General features: G+C 47.8%; 1 protein-coding gene across 1 annotated transcript in view; it reads right to left on the bottom strand.

Moving 5' to 3' along the window:
* LOC132815116 (cadherin-2-like) overlaps nucleotides 1-22,033 on the bottom strand; it is a 213,676-nt gene that overhangs the window by 14,072 nt on the left and 177,571 nt on the right. Inside the window, exons 11-14 of the mRNA XM_060823890.1 lie at nucleotides 15,736-15,878; nucleotides 10,331-10,564; nucleotides 5,219-5,452; nucleotides 389-528 (exon numbers count right to left, since the gene is read on the bottom strand). Of these exons, the coding sequence (XP_060679873.1) occupies nucleotides 389-528; nucleotides 5,219-5,452; nucleotides 10,331-10,564; nucleotides 15,736-15,878 (751 nt within the window). The remainder of the gene's footprint in view (nucleotides 1-388; nucleotides 529-5,218; nucleotides 5,453-10,330; nucleotides 10,565-15,735; nucleotides 15,879-22,033) is intronic.

Genomic DNA, 22,033 nt, shown 5'->3' with positions numbered 1-22,033 from the left:
ACCCCCCCAACTCCGTGAAACTCCTTAATCCCCACCCCCTCACTCCCCGTCCCTTCTCTCTGTGACCACCCCCCACACTCCCCTGCCCTCCTCACTCCGTGAACCGCCATTACTCCCTGTGCCCCCCTCACTCCCCCATCCCCTCTGTGAACCCCTTCACTCCCTGGGAAACCCCTCACTCTCTATCCCCCCCCAACTCAGCCCTGTTCCCTTGTTCCCTGTCCCTGTGACACCCCCCCCCTCACTGCCCGCCATCCCCTCACTCCCTGACCCTCCAATTACTTCTTTAACCCCACCCTACTCGCGCTGACCACTTGTTCCCGACCCTGTCCCTATCGCTCCGACCCCTCCCTCACACTGACAGACCACCCGACCCCCCCCACCTCACCTGATCTTCCTCTCCGCCCCCCTCCTCATCATATTTCAAGATGTTGTCCCTCACGTCATCCTCCGGGTCAATGAGTAACTGCTTGGCTTGCCGTTCCTTGTCACGACGCTTCATCCAGATGACAAACAGCAAGACTAAGACTGGAAGCAAAACCAGAAAAATAAACTTGAATTGCGATCGCACCCATCGCGAACCTCTCTTTCTCCCAGAAGGTTGGGCGTTGTTGGAAATCCCTTCCTCAAACAGCACTGGATGTAGAATCTATAAAAATCTTTAAAGGCAGCAGGAGACAGATTCATGCAGACCCAAGGAGAGGAAAGATTATTGGAGGAATATGCAGAAAGGTAGAATTGAAGTTAAAAATCAGATCAGTCACGATCTTACTGAATGGGAGTGCAGGCTTGAAGGGCCGAATAGCCTACTCCTGTTCCTTGCTTATGTATCTGTGTAACCTCTGGACGCTCCAAAGTGTGGGGTGTGGCTGGGTGTGTGTGCACTGACCAGAAACTGAACTGGACTGGACTGGCGGCTATACTAATGCAGTGGCTACAACAGCAAGTCAGTAGCTGGAAATCCAGCAGCAAGTGCCTCACCTGCTTATTCCCCAACTCTTCCACAACCAAGCAGTGGATACCCGAAACAGTTGTTAATTTTAAATCAGAGACAGGTACATTTGTGTTAAACAAAGGTACTAACAGTTATGGGTTAAAGGCAGGTATCTGAAGTTGGGGTTACAGCCACAATCCCATTGACTGGTTGGAACACACTGGAGGGGTTGAATGACCTACTCTGTCTTCCCATGTCCACCACCTACAAAGCCATGAGTCAGTGTGTGATGCCTGGATGGGGGCAGCTCCAACAACACTCAAGCTTGACACCATCCAGGACAAATCAACCCTGTATAATTTTTGTCAGGGATATTAGGGATGGGGCAATAAATGTTGGCCCAGTCAGCGACTCATATGTCCCATGATAGAATGGTGAAAAAAAACTAATTCTGTGTGCAGTGACTGTTGTAATGTGGTCAGCTAATTTGTACAAACAGTAATAAGAACAACAGGTCAGCTATTTCAGTGCTGTTGACTCGGGATAAATAGGAATCAGCACATCAGGATGAATCCCACGCTCTTCATTCTATGGAATGGCTGACATAAGAACGTTGCTGTGGGTCTGAATCAGACCAGGTAGGGACTGCAGATTTCCCTCCCTAAAGGACATTAGTGAGTCAGATGGGGTTTTACAATAATAGATAGATGGTCACCATCCCCTAGACCAGCTTTCAATTTTGGCTTTATTAACAGAATTCACATCCCACCGGCCAACGGTGTAGTGGTACTGTCATTGTCCTTTGGTCAGGAATGAAAAATGTGTTGCTGGAAAAGCGCAGCAGGTCAGGCAGCATCCAAGGAACAGGAAATTTGACGTTTCGGGCATAAGCCCTTCTTCAGGAATCTGAAGAAGGGCTTATGCCCGAAACGTCGAATTTCCTGTTCCTTGGATGCTGCCTGACCTGCTGCGCTTTTCCAGCAACACATTTGCAGCTCTGATCTCCAGCATCTGCAGACCTCACTTTCTCCTATAGTCAGGAATCCCAGGCTGACGTTCTGCAGACATGGTGAAATCTGAATTCAATAACATCGGAAATCAAGAGCTGGCCTCACACTGACCAGGAGACCATCGCTGATTGTTGGAAAAACCCATTTGGTTCACTAACGCCCTTTAGGGAAGGAGATCTGCCAACCTTACTCAGTCTGGCCTACATGTGACTCCAGACCTACAGCAATATGAACAGCGCTCTGTTGGGCAACAAATGCCAACAAAGAAAAAGACACCTTTGCACCATCAGAGTTCAGGTCTCAGGAGCAGGGTTTGGCCCTTTGGATTACCACGGACACTATCACTACATCATCAATCCCCCCACCATCATCTTCAGAATAACTGTATTACCTTTACAAAGGTGGAAGATTGGGCTGGTGGAGGGGGCAGGCTTGGTTTTCCCTTGTCATTGCAACAATAAGTGCTCCTTCAGGACTGCAACAAGTATGGCATGCTGGGACTGCTGCTCTGTTTGTGGAGATGAACACAAACTAAATACGACCCAGCTAGGTGCTGAGGGTGCTATACTATGGACAGTGAGCTGCCTTCTTGAACCGCTGATGTCCATGTGCTGTGGGTAGACCCACAATGCCCTGAGGGAGGGAATTCCAGGATTCTGACCCAGCCACACTGAAGGAACGGCGATATATTTCCAAGTCAGGATGTTGAGGGGCTTGGAGGGGAACTTGCAGGGGGTGGTGTTCCCATGTACCTGCTGCCCTTGTCCTTCCAGATGGAAGTGTGAGTAAGAGGAGTTTAGTTTAGTTGGCTGGATGGCTGGTTTGCAAGGCAGACTGATGCCAACAGTGTGGGTTCAATTCCAGCTGAGGCCAATCTCAAGGTCCTACCTTCTTAACCTTGTCCTGTCACCTGAGTCTGTGCTGACTCTCAGGTTAATCACTGCTGGTCGTCTCTAGTAGCTGGGACAATGGGGAACATTTACTGAGATGGAAGTGATTGTGGGTTTGGAAGGTGCTGTCTGAGGATCTTTGGTGAATTTCTGCAGTGCATCTTATAAAGGGTACACACTGCTGTTACTGAGCAATGGTGGTGGAGGGAGTGGATGTTTGTGGATGTGGTGCCAATCAAACGGCTGCTTTGTTCTGGGTGGCATCGAGCATTTTGAGTGTTGTAGGAGCTGTCCCCATCCAGGCAAGTGAGGACTATTCCATCACACTCCTGAGTTGTACCTTGTCGATGGTGGACAGGTTTTGGGGAGTTGGAAGGTGAACCACATTGTCAACAGCCGGAACAATCGCCCCTTAAACTCTCATGGGGTTGACTGCAAATACTTTGTCACTTCAGCATTTCAATTCCCCTGCCACACATCCACGGATAGAGGCCTTTCGGCCCATCCTGTCTGTGCCTGTCATCAAGCATCGATCTATTCTTGCCCCGTTTTCTAGCACTCGGTCCATAGCCTTGTATGCTCTTGGGGTTCAAGCAATAATTTAAATACAGTGCGACCACCCCGTTATCCACGGATTCGGTTTCAGTTAACCATGGCCCGAACATATTACATGGAACATTCCAGAGCCAGGGAGCAGGGGGGCTACTGGGAGGTAGATTTCCCATTCAAATAAAATACTATCAGGGGTTTCGGGTTTCCCATGGTAGCTCTTGGAATGTGCTCCCTGCGGGTACGGGGCAATCTGCTGTATGAGGCAAATGTTGTGAGGATTTCTGCTTCCACCAGGCAGTGAGTTCCACTCTCTGGATGCAGCAAATCCCAACCAGGATCTTCTGGATTGATGACCAGTGGGGGATTCAAGCCTTGATTATTCATGGCCTGACTACACAGAGAGTCATAGAGACGTACAACACGGAAACAGACCCCTCGGTTCAAGTGACCAAATATCCCATCCGAATCTAGTCCCATCTGCCAAACCCTTCCTATTCATATACCCATCCAAATGCCTCTTAAATGTTGCAATTGCACCAGCCTCCACCACTTCCTCTGGCAGCTCATTCCATACACGTACCACCCTCTGCATGAAAAAGTTGCCCCTTAGGTCTCTTTTATATCTTTCCCCTCTCACCCTAAAACCTATGGTCTCCTTCCTATCGGAAAGATGTTGTGAAACTTGAAAGGGTTCAGAAAAGATTTACAAGGATGTTGCCAGGGTTGGAGGATCTGAGCTATAGGGAGAGGCTCAACAGGTTGGGGCTGTTTTCCCTGGAGCATCGGAGGCTGAGGGGTGACCTAATAGAGGTTGACAAAACAATTAGGGGCATGGATAGGGTAAATAGACAAAGTCTTTTCCCTGGGGTGGGGGAGTCCAGAACTAGAGGGCATTGGTTTAGGGTGAGAGGGGAAAGATATAAAAGAGACCTAAGGGGCAACTTTTTCACACAGAGGGTGGTACGTGTATGGAATGAGCTGCCAGAGGAAGTGGTGGAGGCTGGTACAATTACAACATTTAAGAGGCATTTGGATGGGTATATGAATAGCAAGGGTTTGGAGGGATATGGGCCGGGTGCCGGCAGGTGGGACTAGATTGGGTTGGGATATCTGTTCAGTATGGACGGGTTGGACCGAAGGGTCTGTTTCCATGCTGTACATCTCTATGACTCTATGCCCTCTAGTTCTGGACTCAGGGAAAAGACTTTGCCCATTTATCCTATCCATGCCCCTCATAATTTTGTAAACCTCTATAAGGTCACCCCTCAGCCTCCGACTCTCCAGGAAAAACAGCCCCAGCCTGTTCAGCCTCTCCCTGTAGTTCAAATCCTCCAACCCTGGCAACATCCTTATAAATCTTTTCTGAACCCTTTCAAGTTTCACAACATCTTTCCAATAGGAAGGAGACCAGAATTGTATGCAATATTCCACCAGTAACCTAACCAATGTCCTGTACAGCCGCAACATGACCTCCCATCTCCTGCACTCAATACTTTGACCAATAAAGGAAAGCATACCAAACGTCTTCTTCACTATCCTATCTACCTGAGACTCTACTTCCAAGGAGCTATGAACCTGCACTCCAAGGTCTCTTTGTTCAGCAACACTCCCTAGGACCTTACCATTCAGTGTATAAGTGCTGCTAACGTTTGTTTTCCCAAAATGTAGCACGTATCTGAATTAAACTCCATCTGCCACTCCTCAGCCCAATGGCTCATCTGATCAAGATCCCGTTGTAATCCGAGGTAACCCTCTTCACTGTCACAGGGAGGGGAGAGAGGAGCCAAACTCTGGGAATATGACATCAATGAGAAGGCTTAGTGGGTACTCACTGAGTAGGATGATGATGCACAGCAGAATGGCGATGATAGCCCCAGTCCCCAAGCCAGCCGCAACTATTGCCTGGACTGATGTACAGTCGCCATTTTCATCACAGGGACACACCTTGACAAGGAGGTCAGAGGTCGCAGACATAGGCGGGTTTCCAGAGTCCATGATCATGATCGGCACTCTATAAAGGCCATCGTCGAGGGTTCCAATCTTCAGTCTCAATTGCGCGTAATCACCTAAAACACAACGTAACGAACTGTGAGAGAACTCATTGGTACACTACCAGCAAACCCCGCACACTCCCCCACCCCACACACCCCGTTCCCTCCACGCTATACAAATGCAGGGGGGCTTTTTGTCACAAAACTGTGTAGTATGACGTACTCCTGACAGGAAATGAGGAAAGAAAAGACAGGCACAACAACTCGTTAAAATGATTACATTTTAATCTCAAGGGGCTTTAGGGGTAATGCAATTGGACAGGAATTGAGGTTGAGTGGGTGGGGGGGGTGAAAGAGGAGAACTTGGTGGTGTAGAGATAATGCCAGTTAAAGAATAATCCACAGGCCCAGTCTAATACTCTAGAGAGACAAGTTCAAACGTCACCACATCCTCTGACCACTCAGCGACTCTAGGGCAGCACAGTGGCTCAGTGGTTAGCACTGCTGCCTCACAGCACCAGGGACCTGGGTTCAATTCCAGCCTCAGGGGTGACTGTCTGTGTGGAGTTTGCACGTTCTCCCCGTGTCTGCGTGGGTTTCCTCCAGGTTCCTCCCACAGCCTGAAGATGTGCAACTTAGGATGGATTGGCCATGGGGAATGCAGGGTTATAGAAATGGGGTGGGTCTGGGTGGGATACTCTTCAGCAGGTCGGCATCGACCTTATGGGCCGAATGGCCTGCTCCCGCACTGTAGAGATTCTATTATTCTTCTGTGCTTCTAACTTGGGATGGACAGTAAATACTGACCCAGCCAGCAATGTCCATGCGCCATCAGTGAAAAAAAAATTAAAATCAGTCAATAAACTGGAATTAAAAAGCTAACCTCAAGAGATGGCAACATAAGCACTAGGAGCAGGAGTAGGCCATTCAGCCCCTCGAGCCTGATCACCATTCAATACAATCATGGCTGATCTAGTCTGGGGTTGTCTAGTGAGATTAACCTGGAGACCTTGTAACGCTCTGGGGACCCGGGTTCGAATCCCAGCACAGCAGAAGATGGAACTTAAATTCAATAAAACTCTGGACTTGGTCTTAATGATCGCCGATTGCTGTAAAAACCCATCTGGGTCACTAATGTCCTTCAGGGAGGGAAATTTGCCATCCTCACCTGGTCTGGCCTACACGTGACTCCAGATTCACAATAATGGGGTCAGCTTTGAATGCCCCCGGGCAATTAGGGATGAGTTATAAATGCTGACCCGACCAGGAACACCCACAGGAAAATAAAGAAACGAAAGGCAGCCAAGAGCTTGGACCCAAGATGAGGTTTTAGGGATCAGCATCTCATTTCCCCTGCCACACACCCATGGATAGAGGCCCTTCGGCCCATCCTGTCTGTGCCTGTCATCAAGCATCGATCTGCTCTTGTCCCGTTTTCTAGCACTTGGTCCATAGCCTTGTATGTTCTTGGGTTGCAAGAAATAATTTAAATACAGTGCGACCACCGTATCCATGGAGTCAGTTTCAGTTACTCATGGCCTGAACACATCACATGGAACATTCCAGAACGAAGGAGCGGGGGCTGTGGGGAGGCAAATTTCCCATTCAAATGAACGGGTTCGTTACGGTCAGGAGTTTCGGATTTCTGCAGTAGGTCTCAGAGGAGTGATGGGAATCATTATTGCTCAGGAGGGTGGATGGGGCAGAGATCCTGGGGGATTATAGCAAGCTTACGGAGATAGGGGTTTGGTGAAAATGTTAAAATTGAGAGTGGGAGCCAGCGCAGATCAGTGAGTACCGGGATGAACAGTGACAGGGCCTTGGCCTGTGTGAGAATGAAGGTGATGGGAGACTGGCTGAGAATGTATTGACCTGGAGTGTAGAGTGCAGAAAGCTAAAGGTGAGGACTGCAGTGGGAGACACGACGCAAGATTTAGTGTGCGCTTAACTACCAGCAGTTAAAACACCAATGCAGCCAGTTCAACATTTACATGCAATAAGTAAAACGAGTGGGAGGGGGCTAAATTAACATGGAGGTGGCCAGGGGGTGGGGGGAGTGGAATAAAGCATTTCAATGGCCACCTGGGTGTTTTCCTATCTTAAAAAAAGAGAGAAAAAAAATAAACAGGAGTGTCTTTGATGTGAAGGGCAAAAAAAATACAAACTGGGGAGGCCACTCGGGTGTTTCCTTTCTTCCTGGTGGTGGAAATTAAATAAAGATTTGTGCACTGTGTCTCTCACTGCGTCTCACACCTGCTCACACACACACCATGGGTGCTGGGGAAAAAATAAGCACGACCGCAGTTAGGCGGGAGTGTGGGGGTTAAATTAAGAAAAAGAGAAAAAAAAGAACAAAAAAAAAAGAAAAAAAAAAAACCATTTCAATCCTTTTTTCCCTTTCTCTCTAAAGACATTGAGAGCACTGATGGGCACTGTGTGCTGCTTCTCCAGTGTCACCCGGGCATCAATGTAACTGGGGAAGAGGGGAGAGATGACCCCTCCATGACTCGCTGCCAGCACCAGTTTATTACCAGCCTGGACCAGGCCCAGACCCACGGGGAGATCCCTCTGATCCGCCCCCACCCCTCGGCACCAGGTGCCCAAAGATCAGGAGCTGTGGGGCTGAAGTGAAACCAAATCAAAAGATTTCTCAAATGATTTCAGAGGTTGGGGTGGGATTTAGTGTGTGCGCTTTTGTTTAATAGAAGATAGTTACCTGACAACCACCTGATGAAGGAGCAGCGCTCTGAAAGCTAGTGCTTCCAAATTAACCTGTTGGACTATAACCTGGTGCTGCGTAATTTTTAAACTTTGAGAAAGTGAGCACTGCAGATGCCGGAGGTCAGAGTCGAGAGTATGTGGTGCTGGAAAAGCCCAGCAGGTCAGGCAGCATCCGAGGAGCAGGAGAGTTGATGTTTCCGGCAAAAGCCCTTCATCAGGGATTTCCAACGAAACGTCGATTCTCCTGCTCCTTGGATGCTGCCTGACCTGCTGCGCTTTCCAAGCAACACACTCTGATTTTTAACTTCATCCACCCCAGTGAAACTCTTATCACCTCCACATCATGGCCAGCCCAGAATTAACATAACAACCTAATCACTTAAGCCAGCCCCTGACTCTGAGCAGTGCGGGGTGGCAGGGTGGGAGACCGGTGGGTGTTATGAGAGGAAGCAGCCTTATATAGGCCACCGTTGCCTTCATATGGACACTGCCTATGGTCTTCCCAAACCAGTATCTGGGGACTGAAAACACAGGTGTCTGCTCAAACTGAAATCTAAACCTTACACCAAATAGCATGAAGGTGTTTAAGGCAACTTGCATTGCTACAGCGCCTCTCGCGACACCTCAAAGAAGTAAGTCTTGAAGCTCAGTGAAGGTGGCACAAGTGCACGATTCGCACAGAGGGACCAGGTACACTAATGCTGATCCAGGGATGACAGCCAGCCATGAATATCAGAGGTAGCTCACCCATTCTTGTCGAGTTAAAAATCGCACAACACCAGGTTATAGTCCAACAGGTTTAATTGGAAGCACTAGCTTTCGGGGTGCTACTCCTTCATCAGGTGATTGTGGAGGGCTCGATCGTAACACAGTTCTGAATGACAATGGCTCCTCCTTTATCTGTTGGTTGCGATTGAGCCCTCTACTACCACCTGATGAAGGAGCGTTACTCCGAAAGCTAGTGTGCTTCCAATTAAACCTGTTGGACTATAACCTGGTGTTGTGTGATTTTTAACTTTGTACACCCCAGTCCAACACCAGCATCTCCAAATCATTATTCTTACTGAAGTAGCGTGAAGCATTCCGCCCCAGGAAGTAGACGGGGTCCTGGTTTAACATCTCATCTGAAAGATGGCCCCCTTGACACAGCAGCACTCTCACTCAGAGACACTGACTGATCTCTCAGGAAGCTGAGAAAGCTCCTATGGCCAGCAGGAGGAACAGGGGGAATGGCTCCCGTGACTCAAATCCCATTCGTTCCTTCGTCGATCTTGCAATGACGGGTTGGGGCAGGGACACGCCAAGTTGTAAAGCTGGCTATCCACCCCATTTTCAACACCACCACATCATGCGAAAGCTCAGCTCCTTGTGATGGCCCCAGTCTGCCAGAGGGGCTACATAAATGTGGACAGTTGTGGGTGCCACATGACAGGGAGGATGTGAATTGGATCGGAGGGAGTGCAGAAGCGATTTAGAAGAACCATTCCAGGGATGACGATCTTCAGCGATGAGGAAGAGAGGGAAAGTTGGGACTGTTCTCCTCAGAGAGAGGGAAACTGAGAAGGGTTCGACAGAGGTTTTCAAAATCGGGCAAGGGTTGGATGGAGTAGGTAGGGAGAACTGCTCCCAAGTATAAAATGAGCAAAAAACGAGGGGAATATGGATTTAAAGTGAGGCGCAGACAAAGCGAGGGTGATGCGAGGTTAAAATCTTTTTCACCCAGTGAGTAGTCAGGCTCTGGAATGCTCCGTCTGGAAATGTGAGGGACCGCAGGTTTCCAGTGAGTCTAAATTAATCTAGTCCCGCCTGCCAGCACCTGGCCCATATCCCACCAAACCCTTCCTGTTCATATACCCATCCAGATGCCTCTTAAATGGTGCATTTGTACCAGCCTCCACCACTTCCTCTGGCAGCTTATGCCATACACATACCACCCTCTGTGTGAAAAAGTTGCCCCTTTGGTCTCTTTCATATCTTTCCCCCCCTCACCCTAAACCTATGCTGTCTAGTTCTGGACTCGCCCACCCCAGGGAAGAGACTTTGTCTATTTACCCTCTCCATGCCCCTCATGATTTTATAAACCTGTATAAAATCCCACCCCTCAGCCTCCGACGCTCCAGGGAAAACAGCCCCAGCCTGCACTGTAACGGTTTGTGTTTCCTGTCTCGCCTTTTACAGAACTGTCAGACCCAGTCTTGAGAATTGGTACGCCGGCGTTGGGGTTGTACTCACCGTTGAGCCGGGTTATCGTCCAGTTCTTCCTGATGTCCGCCGGGCTGTCAGGGAGCTCAAAGGCAAACGGCCCCGTGTTTGGGTCGATATCGGTGTCAGTAGCGGTGATGTTAATGGCATTGGGATCCGGCTTCTCGCAAATGGAGACTTCCTCAGGGAAGACATGTGGCGCATTGTCATTGACGTCGAGCAGGTAGATCTGCAGAGTGCCTGTCCCACTTGCTGGAGGGATACCTGGACAGCAATAAGAGGAGATCATTAACAAACCCAGCCCTTCACAACCCACACTTTTCCTCCCCACTACTTTCCAAAATGACCCACTCTACGCCAGCCAACTTACGTGAAGACAGTTTTCCAAACATCAGCAAAACTTTGTAAAACACTTCTCCTGAACAAACAGGTACACTTCAAGCAGCATCAGCCTGCCCAGCACTGCAGGGTTAAATGATATCTCCATAACCCAGCAAGTGTTAAAGCAAATCGCCAACAGAAGTCACACAAACAGCACACACCAGATGGCAGTGTGTCGGAGGGATTAGACTCCACAGGCAAGTTCCCCCATCCATCTCCATCCTGAGGAGCATTAATGTTCCTTGCACCATATGTGATTACACTTGCAGCAAAACAAATTGCAGCCTGGAAATCAGCACATCCCTTCCAATTGCTCATCCTTGAATATGTGTCCCCAAAGCGACTGCACAAAGCACAAACTATAACAAGCCCACAGCACAAGACAACCTTATTCCCACTCACACTGTCTCCAATCGCATCGGAACCAATCTGTAAAGAAATGTAGAGCATGGTTAAACCCTTAATTAACTTCTTCACCCAGCTAACTTCACCTGCTTTCTTTATTCTTCAAACCGGTTAATTGGTCACACAAACATCATCATGAAGGTTGACAGAGATTTATAGCTCAGTCAACGCTCTGAGCGCAGCTCATGTGCTTCATTCCCAAGTTCACACCGTTACTCTAACCTTAAAACCATCATCATTACGATGCTGCACTTCAACTCAGCAATTTGATAGGGGTTGAGCTGTCTTCTTAAACCACTGTAGGTAGACCCACAATGTCCTTGGGGAGGGAATTCCAGGATTCTGATCCAGTGACACTGAAGGAACAGTGATATATTTCCAAAGTTAAAAATCACACAACACCAGGTTATAGTCCAACAGGTTTAATTAGAAGCTCTAGCTTTCGGATTGATGCTCCTTCATCAGGTGGTTGTGATGAAGGAGCGTCGCTCCGAAAGCTAGTGCTTCCAATTAAACCTGTTGGACCATAACCTTGTGTTGTGTGATTTTTTTAAACTTTGTACACCCCAGTCCAACACCGGCATCTCCGAATCATGATATATTTCCAGGTCAGGATGGTGAGTTGCCTGTGTTCCCATGTTCGAGTAAAAAGTGAGGTCTGCAGATGCTGGAGATCAGAGCTGAAAATGTGTTGCTGGTGAAAGCACAGCAGGTTAGGCAGCATCCAAGGAACAGGAAATTCGACGTTTCGGGCCAGAGCCCTTCATCAGGAAATGTTCCCATGTTTCCAATTTGTCACAACCATCACGTTGTGCCCCGTGTTCTAGACTCCCCAACCAGGGAAACACCTTCCATACATCTACCCTGTGTGTCCTTCTCAATATCTTGTAGGATTCTGGGAGGCCACCTCTCATTCTTCAAAACTCTGGTGAATACAGGGTGACTTTGCCCCGTCTCTCTCCATTGGCCACTCCCATCATTCCAGGAACAACCCTGGGGAACCTTCACTGCACTCGCTCAGTGGCGGGTAATATCCTCCCTGAGATAGGGAGATCAAACTTGTGCACAGCCTGCAATAACTTGGATAGACTCACTGAGTTTCTCTCATCTCGTACCTAAATGATCTCAGTCTTGATTTTAAATTGTTCCTTTAGGTTCTGGACTCCCCACCCAGGAGAAACATCTGCCTCCCACCTACCCTCTCTTAAGCAGTTTGTTGGTTTTCATGAGGTCACCTCTCACTCTTCAAAACTCTGGTGAATGTAGGCCCAGTTTGCCCAATCTCTCTCCGTAGGCCAGTCCCAACATCCTGGGAACAAGCCTGGGGAGCCTTCATTGCACACATTCTCGATAGCAATAATATCCTTCCTGAGATAAGCAGACCAAACCTGCACACAGTACCCAAGGTATGGGTCTAACCAAGCTCCTATACAATTGGAGTTCACTGCTTCTGTACTCAAATCCCCTGGAATAAAGACTAACATTCCATTAGCCTTCCTAATAATGTGCTGCATCTGTATGTTAGTCTTCAGTGTCTTCTCCACAAGGACACCTAAATCCCAACAGCTACACTTCCCAACCATTTGAGAAATTCTCTGTACATCTGTTCATCTTACTGAAGTGGATAACCTCACATGTTTCTATGTTCCACGTTCTTGCCCATTCACCCATCCTATCCAAACCTGCTTGGAGCTATTTGGCATCTTCCTCACGATACCCATTCCCACTTAGCTTTGTAAACGCCATGTTTGGTCCCTACCTCTCAGTGACTGATCTATTTTGTGAACAGCTGGGGCCTAATCACTGCTCATTAGTTACAGCTCGTCAACGTGAGAATGACCCAATTATTCCTACTCTCTGGGTAAGAGCGAGAAAACAATCATTAATCCACACCAGTACATTACTTCCCATACCATGTGCATTAAATTTTGTTCATGAACCTTCTGTGGGGACTTTATCAAAAACCTTCTTTAAATCCGACTGTACCACACCCTCCTCTTCATCAATTTTGTAAGTAACATCCTCAAACAGCTCAGAGTTTGTTAAATACAAATTTCCCATGTGCAAATCCATGTTGACCATGCCCAATCCAATCTTTTTTAACCCAAGTGTCATATCCTTTTAAACAGATTCTCATACTTCTCCCCCTCTGAGCACTGATGCAAGGCTAACAGATCTGGAACAAAGAACAATACAGCACAGGAACGGAGCCTTCAAGTCTGTGCAGACACATTCTGCCTTTCCATACTAAAACTGTCTTCACTTACAGGATCTGTATCCCTCTATACCCTTCCTGTTCATGTATTCCCTGTTGTATCTTTCTCTCTCTCTCAAATTACGGGGTGATATTTGCAACTTCCCAATTGCAGGAATCATTCCAGACTCCAGTTATGGAAAATGATTACCAATGCATCAACCTTCTCTGTAGCTGTCCCTTCCAACTGAATATCACATTGAAGGAGGGACTCATAGGTAACGTATAAAAGTTCAGATTAGGCCTTTGGTCCTTGTACCCAACCAGTGATGAAGATCATGGCGGATCTCATTGTCAACTCAACTCCACTCTTCAGCCTGACACCCCAACATTGGCCTGTGATATTAGATTAGATTAGATTACTTACAGTGTGGAAACAGGCCCTTCGGCCCAACAAGTCCACACCCTCCCGCCGAAGCGCAATCCACCCAGACCCATTCTCCTACATTTACCCCTTCACCTAACACTACAGGCAATTTAGCATGGCCAATTCACCTAACCTGCACATTTTTGGACTTTGGGATGAAACTGGAGCACCTGGAGGAAACCCACGCAGACACGGGGAGAATGTGCAAACTCCATGTCGCCTGAGGCAGGAATTGAACCCAGGTCTTTGGCGCTGTGAGGCAGTAGTGCTAACCACTGTGCTACCGTGCTGCCCACATGTGTCAAATCAAAAATCTAACTCTGTCTTGAATGAACTTAATAACTTGGAAAAAATAAATTCTTTCTCACCACTGCCTTAAAAGGTAGGCCTCTATTTATTTTAAAAATTGTGTCTCCTGGATTCCCCACTGGGGGGGTGGAGGGGGGAGAGGGGACATTTTCTGATATCTAACAAGGTTCATGGGATATGTTGGATTCGGGGTGACCGGTGTGGAAGTTCAACAGGAACCCTTCACTTCTGACCCAACTGACCCACCACCACCAGGGCTTTTTCTGACCCTCTCTTCCAGGAGTGCACAAGATGTCTCTGGGCCACAGAAAGAGCCAGCACACCAAACCACACCCCCTTCCCAACCAGAACAGAGGAAATGTCTCATGAGCGAAGGTTAAACAGGTTGGGACTCTCTATAGAGTTTTGAAGAATGAGAGTGATCCTTTTGAAACATATCGGTTCAATGCCGAGAGGATGTTTCCCCTCATGGGAGAGTCGAGGACCCGAGGGTACAGCCTCAGAATAAAGGGGCACCAATTTCAGACTGAGATGAGGAGGAATTCCTTCTCTCAGAGGGTTGTGGGTCTTTGGAACTCCTTGCCCCAGAGAGCTGTGGGTGCAGAGTCCTTGTGTATATTTAAGGCTGAGATTGATAGATTCTAGATCAGTCGGGGAATTGAGGGAAAGGGCAGGAAGGTGGGTGTGAGGAATCAGCCATGATCCTATTGAATGGGGGAGCAGGCTCGAGGGGTTGAATGGCCTACTCCTGTTCGTATTTTTGTATGGTCTCTGAAAGGCCAGACTCGTCACCCAGAGGACACCCGAGGAACAGCTACAGGCAGAAAGTCAGCACTTCCAAGCTCATTTCGCATCGCTGTTAATGACCCCAGATTCAGGGCCACACAGATAGGCATTAAAAAGTGGGAGTGCTCTCTGGTTCCCGGTTCCCACCTAGGCCCTGGGGGAGGGGTTCATGTTCAGGTTGATGAAAATAACAACTCTTCACGACAGAATTATTCTGTCCACATAAAAATATTAGAAGATTCGGCTTAAGGTAGAGGTGGATAGATTCTTGATTCCTAAGGGAATTAAAGATTATTGGGAATATGCAGGATTGTAGAATGGAAGCTAAAATCCAGCCATGACCTTATCGAACAGCAGAACTAGGTCAAAGAACTGCAATTATTAATGCATTTGTAAGACAATTGCAGTGGCAATGAGAGATACTTAATAACTCTTCAATTGAGGCATTCAGGAGGGGCGCTGGATAATTATTTTAATGGAAATGGTGTACCAGGACGTAGGGAAATGGCAGGAGATTGGCCCTAGGGTTTAGAATGAGAGCAGGCACGATGGGCCGAATAGCCTCATCCAGCGCTGTGGCTCTGGGAAACCCAAACCCTGGGGGATGTGGGTGCGCAGGGCAGAACCCGAGAGGTTTTAAATAAACAAATAACCATAGCTACAAAAATGACACCAACTGCGACAAACGCGGAGACCAAACATTACAAGGCAGGAAAGATTCAGATTTCACCCGAAAAACACAAAGGTTGGTCTACGTCATTGAAAAGGCTCAAGCTGAGGAGATTGGAAGGACCTTTGCACCACTTTACCAGCGCCGCTGTGACCTTTAACACTGCCAAGTCACAAGGTCAAGACATAAAAGAAAATAGGAAGGAGGGCAGAGATTAGCACATGACCCGTTTAGCTGAGCTGGTGGAGCAGTGTAGCACGTACCGCTGTCTGACGCCAGGAACGTTGCGTTGTACATGTTATTTTTAACGTAAGGGGATTCACGATCGAGTGTGGCGACGGTGGTAATCTGTCCTTGGAGTGGATCGATTTTGAGCCAGTTTGCTGGATCCGATAACTTCGAGTATCTGGGACGAGAAACCACAAGTGCGTTAGATTAGGTGTGATCACTTACTTGTGCAGCAATGAACGCTGACACGCACAGGACCACTACCCCGACTGTGCATGTGCTTGCGACTGTACGGGCATCTGGACCAGGTGCTGGATCACTCTCGGGGGAGGGATGAAGGTGGGTGAGGGAAAGACCAGCCACAGCATCATAGAAACCTGAAACTGGAGGAGGTCATTCAGTCCTCTGAGCCTGTTCCGTCATTCTGTAGGATTACGGTCTACCTCCCACCATTCCCAATTTCTCCTCAGGCTCCGTGATGCCCTTAAATTTAAAAAAAACAATCTCTTTACACTCAGTGACTGGGCCTCCTTTGGTACAGAATTCGACAGGTTCACCAGCCTGATGAAGGGTTTTTGCCCGAAACGTCGATTTTCCTGCTCCCTGGATGCTGCCTGACCTGCTGTGCTTTTCCAGCACCACTCTCTTGACTCTGAGCTCCAGCACCTGCAGTCCTCACTTCTGCCTCTTTGAAAGGCCTAACCAGTTACTCAGTCCCAGCCCCCAATCAGCTCTCTCCGCGGCAGCCCTAGAAGTACGCTCTTTTCTGGAAAAGCTACACTACTGCACAAATGGAGACAGCAGGGATTGGCAGAGCAGGAGCATGCTGGGCTCTTAAACTTCAAGGTCTGGAGCGTGTTCAGAGGAGGTTCACAAGAATGGTCCCAGGAGTGAAAGGCGTAACAGATCAGGGTCATTTGAGGACGCTCGGTCTATAACTTGGTGGAGTTTAGAAGGATGAGGGGGGGATCTAATTGAAACATACAGTGGATGTTGAGAAGATGTTTCCTTTGGGTAGGACAGACTAGGATCCTTAGAATAAAGGGAGATAAGGAGAAACTTCTTCTGCCAGAGTGTGGAATTCCTTGCCACAGAAGGCTGTAGAGATCAGGTCATTGAGTATATTTAAGACTGAGATAGATAGGTTCTCGATTATCAGGGAGATCAAGGGTTACGGGGAGAAAGCGGGAGAATGGGGTTGAGAAACATATCAGCCATGATTGAATGGAGGAGGAGATTTGATGGGCTGAGTGGCCTAATTTCTGCTCCTGTGCCTTATGGTCTAACATTTAAAAAAGGATTCTTTAAAAATATATATTCTTGAGAACACAAAGCAGGATTTGGGCACCAGACCAGGGCACTATTTTGATTTGTCTCTGAAGTCTGCAGAGTTTAGTGAAACCATATTTCTTGCACATAAGGTGCTTTATAAAGAAACACTAAAACTCATGACGGGAATGTAGTGTTGTGGGCCCAAATAAAAATGCCACAAACACAAAGCTGGAGCTGTTGGTTCTACAATTAATTCCTGGCCGAGGTCACAGTCATTGCTTCAAGTGCCCTACTCCCCGGTATCGAATCCTCATCAGAGGAAAGGACCCCAGAACACTTCACGGTGTTAAGAGGGGGGCTATACAAATGCAAAGATACACTTCGACTGTCACGCAGTGACATGATGAAAAGAGCGTTTATGGGCTGGGACGGCAGAACTAACGCACATTGTTCCAAAAACAGAACCCCACTTGAAAATCTGAAGTGCAAACAGAAAGTTCCGGAAACTTTTTGCAGGTCAGGCAGGAGGAAGACAAACATAGTAAAGCTCTCAGGCTGATGAATTCAGTTGAAAAATGACAGACCTGAAATATCTTTCTGTCACCACAGAAACATAGATCAGCTGAGATTGCCTGAGATATTCTTCTGGTTTAACGCCAAGTTAACTTTTGTCAAGTGTTGCTAAGTTAGACAAGCCAGTGTTTAGGAACAGGAAACCACACTGGATAATTACAGAACTACTTCTTTTGTTAAATAAAAAACAGCTTTCCCAATTAGAGTTACAGACATATACAGCATGGAAATAGACCCTTTGGTGCAACTGCCCATGCCAACCAGATATCCTAAATTAATCCAGTCCCGTTTGCCAACATTTGGTTCATATCGCTCCAAATGCCTATTAAATGCTGTAATTGTATCAGCCTCCTGCAATTCCTCTGGCAGCTCATTCCATACACACACCACCCTTTGCATGAAAACATTGCACCCGAGTTCCCTTTTAAATTTTTCCCCTCTCACCTTAAACCTATGCCCTCTAGTTCTGGACTCCTGAGAAAAAGGCCATGTCTATTTCCCCTATCTGCGCCCTTCATAAGTTTTTGAACCACTATAAGGTCATGCCTTAGCATCCAGGGAAAACAGCCCCAGACTGTCCAGCCTGTCCTGATACAGGCCATTCTGCTATACGGCACATTTCATTGATGTGAATTAGCCGTGACATGACTGACGAATTGGGCGTATTGTTTCTGAAGGGCGAACTTTCAAAACGTGTGTTGGCTGTAACACGATTATATCGGCAACACTTTAAGCGCTGTTTCCAAAGCACGATTTATCTATAATGTGGGTTAGTGCAGGAACACAACCATCGCGTTATAGAATAATGAACTGGAGCTCAAACCCTCAAACACCAGCAACATCCTTGCAAATCTTTTCCGAACCCTCTCAAGTTTGACAACGTCTTTCCAATGGGAGGGAGACCAGAATTGTGCACAGTGCGCTAATAGTGGCCTTGATAGGAGAGAAGCTGGGGGTGTGTGGGTAGAGAAGGCAGGTGCTGACTATGTGCACTGACTTACACAGTCTCATGGTTCAGCGATGATAGGTTTAGCAATCTTACCCTGCCTCTTCCAACTCTGCAGCCCTCTGCTGTCTCTGCATCCCCTCACATCACAGTCTCTGGTTTTAATTGTCCAACCATGAGAACTGATGACCCTTAGCTCTGGAATTCTCTTGTGAACCCCTCCGGCGTTCTCCACCTCGCTGTCCCCTTCCTTAGGGCCTCCCTTTCCCCGACCCGTATGTAAACGTACAAATAGGAGCTCAAGTTGGCCATTCAGCCCCTCAAGCCTGTTCTGCCATTTATCTAGACCATGGGGGACCTTCTACCTCAACATTATTTCCCTGCTGTATCACCATATCTCATGTTGCACTTGATTCACAGGGATCTATCAATCATTTACTTGAACATCCTCAATGACTAAGCCTTCACAGAAACGGTTTCCCTGGTTTGGCGTCAGATGTTGTCAAGTGACATTCCTTCAGCTGCACTTTCACTCCAATGTATGATCAGAGCGGCAAGATTCACCGGTTCAGCATCAGTTGAGAACCCCATTGGTACTGAAGCAGTCTTTGCCCAAACACAGACATATCTTTGTGGGAAGGGGTTGGAGAAGTGGCCTGCGTGTTATTTGCAAACAAACGTCAGCCCATGACCATCTCCAACAAAAGAGTCCAACCATCACTCTATGATGTTCGATCACCACCACAGAATTACCCCACTATTAACATCCTGGGGGTTATCACTGACCACAAACTGAACTGGACTCGCCATACACAGACAGTGGCTACAAGAGCAGGTCAGAGGCTAGGAATCCTGCAGCGAGTAACTCACCTCCTGACTCCCCAAAGACTCCCCCATTTATCTCTCCACCCCTGAGGCTCCTAGCCTCATTCCTGATGAAGGGCTTTTGCCCGAAACGTCGATTCTCCTGCTCCTCGGATGCTGCCTGACCCGCTGTGCTTTTCCAGCACCACACTCTTGACTCCTAATCTCCAGCATCCCCAAAGACTGTCCTACCATCTACATGGCACAAGGCAGGGGTGTGATGGAAATACTCCCCACTTTCATGGAAGGGTGCAGCTCCAAATTGTCTAGAACAAAACACCCTGTATGACCGACATCACATTGAACACCTACAGCCTGTTAGGAACAGAGCCAGCCTTCTCACCCCTCAGGCCATTTCAACATCTGAGAAATCCTTCCTTCAATAATCAACTGACACCTCATCCACCACCCACACTCAGTGGCAGCAGTGTGCCCCATCTACAAGATGCACTGTAGAAATTGACCAAAGATCCCCACACAGCACCTTCCAAACCCACGACCACTTCCATCTAGAAGGACAAGGGCAGCAGATACTTGGGAACACCAGCCTGTGCAAATTCCCCTCCAAGTCACTTCCCTTCCCTCCCCCCAGACTGGAAGTATATCACCGTTCCTTCAGTGTGGCTGGGTCAGAATCCTGGAATTCCCACCCTAAGGGCATTGTGGGTCTACCCAGAGCTCATGGACTGCAGCGGTTCAAGGAGGCAGCTCACCCCCAACCTTCTCAAGGGGCCATTTGGCTGGGCCGAGCCAATGACACCCACATCCCACAAGAGAATTAGATGGAAGTGCTTGTGGGTTTGGAAGGTGCTGTCTGAGGATCTTTGATGAATTTCCGCAGTGCATCTTATAGGCAGTATAGACTGCTGCTACTGAGTGTTTGTGAGGGGGGGAGGGGGGGGGGGGGGGGGGGGGGGGGGGGGGGGAGAAGGAGAAGTGGATATTTGTGGAACTGTTCAGGAACACAGTTACCAGCTGCCTCAGCGGCCTCAGCGATTCAATACTTTGAGGACCTCTCTCCCTTATCATTTTTACTTCAATGAATCGCCAGCTTTATAACGGGTGAATAAATATTCATGAACCATTCACTGCTCTAGGCTAAAACATATATTTCACCATCAGAATTTAATTGGAGAGGAAATGGCAGTGTGCAACACATTTCAAATGTAATGAATATTCCTCCCTGGAAATTGGTGACTTACTGGCCATTTCTTTTCTATAGTGAAAGAAGAGGACAATGTAGCGCACACAATTCTGTGGCACCTTTTCAGCGATGGATACGGGACGTACCCAAAATGAAAGTATAAGACAACACAGTGATGGGAGCTTGCCAATAGGGTGCAACCATCAAAATACTGTGACCTGGGGCGCCTTGACAAGAACAAAATGGTGGGGAAGGTCAGGAGCGTAGGCAAAGAAGTGGCTGATGGAGTACAACAATGGAAACTGTGAGGTCATTCACTTTGTTCAGCAGAATACAGGCATGGACTATTTTCTAAATGGAGAGCAAATTCAGAAGTCTGAGGCACAAAGAGGCTTGGGAGTCGTAGTCCAGTATTCTCTGAAGGTAAACTTGCAGGCTGAGAGTCAAGGCAAATGCAATGATGGCATTTATTTTGAGAGGACTAGAATATAAAATCAGGGGTGGACTCCTGAGGCTCTGGTCAGACCACATTTGGGGTATTGTGCACAGTTTTGGGTCCCATATCTCTAGGAGGATGTACTGGCCCTGCACTGTGTTCAGAGGAGGTTCATGAGAATGGTCCCCGAATGAAAAGCTTAACATATGAGGAATGTTTGAGAACTCTGGATTTATACTCGATGGAGCTTAGAAGGATGGGGTCTAATTGAAACTTACAGAATACTGAATGGCCTGGACAGAGGAGATGCTGGGATGATGATTCTATTGGTAGGAGAGACTAGGACTCGAGGGCATAGTCTTAGAGTAAAGGGAAGACCTTTTATAACAGAGATAAGGAGAAACTCCCTCAGCCAAAGAGTGGAGAATCTATGGAATTCACTCTCACAGAAGGTTATGGAGGCCAGGTCACTGAGTATATTTAAGATGGAGATTGACAAGTTCTTCAGTCTCATGGGTAGCATGGTGGCTCAGCAGTTAGCACTGCTGCCTCACAGCGCCAGGGTCCCAGGTTCAATTCCAGCCTCACGTGACTGTGCGGAGTTCACAGGTTCTCCCAGTGGCTGCGTGGGTTTCCTCTGGGTGCTCCGGTTTCCTCCCACAGTCCAAAGATGTGCTGGTCGGGTGAATTGGCCACGCTAAATTGCCTGTAGTGTTAGGTGCATTAGTTGGAGGGAAATGGGTCTGGGTGGGTTACTCTTCAGAGGATTGGTGTGGACTTGTTGGGCTGAAGGGCCTGTTTCCACGCTGTAGGGAATCTAATCTAATGTTACAGGGAGCAAGTGGGAGAATCGGATTGAGAAACTTATCCACCACGATTGAATGATAGAGCAGACTTGATGGGCTGAATGGCTTAATTTCTGCTCCTATGTCTTATGAAAAACACAATCATATGAATTAGCCACAGGAGTAGGCCATTCAGCCCCTTGAGAGCCTGTTCCACCATTCAATAAGATCATGGTTAATCTGTGACCTAATTCCATATACCTGCCTTTGGCCCATACCTCTTGCTACCTTTGCTTAACAAAAATTTGATTTC

Source organism: Hemiscyllium ocellatum, chromosome 4 (genome assembly GCF_020745735.1).
Source record: "Hemiscyllium ocellatum isolate sHemOce1 chromosome 4, sHemOce1.pat.X.cur, whole genome shotgun sequence".
Lineage (NCBI taxonomy): Eukaryota > Metazoa > Chordata > Chondrichthyes > Orectolobiformes > Hemiscylliidae > Hemiscyllium > Hemiscyllium ocellatum.
The sequence above is the reverse complement of the archived record's forward strand: the minus strand, read 5'-3'. Positions and strand labels throughout refer to the sequence as shown.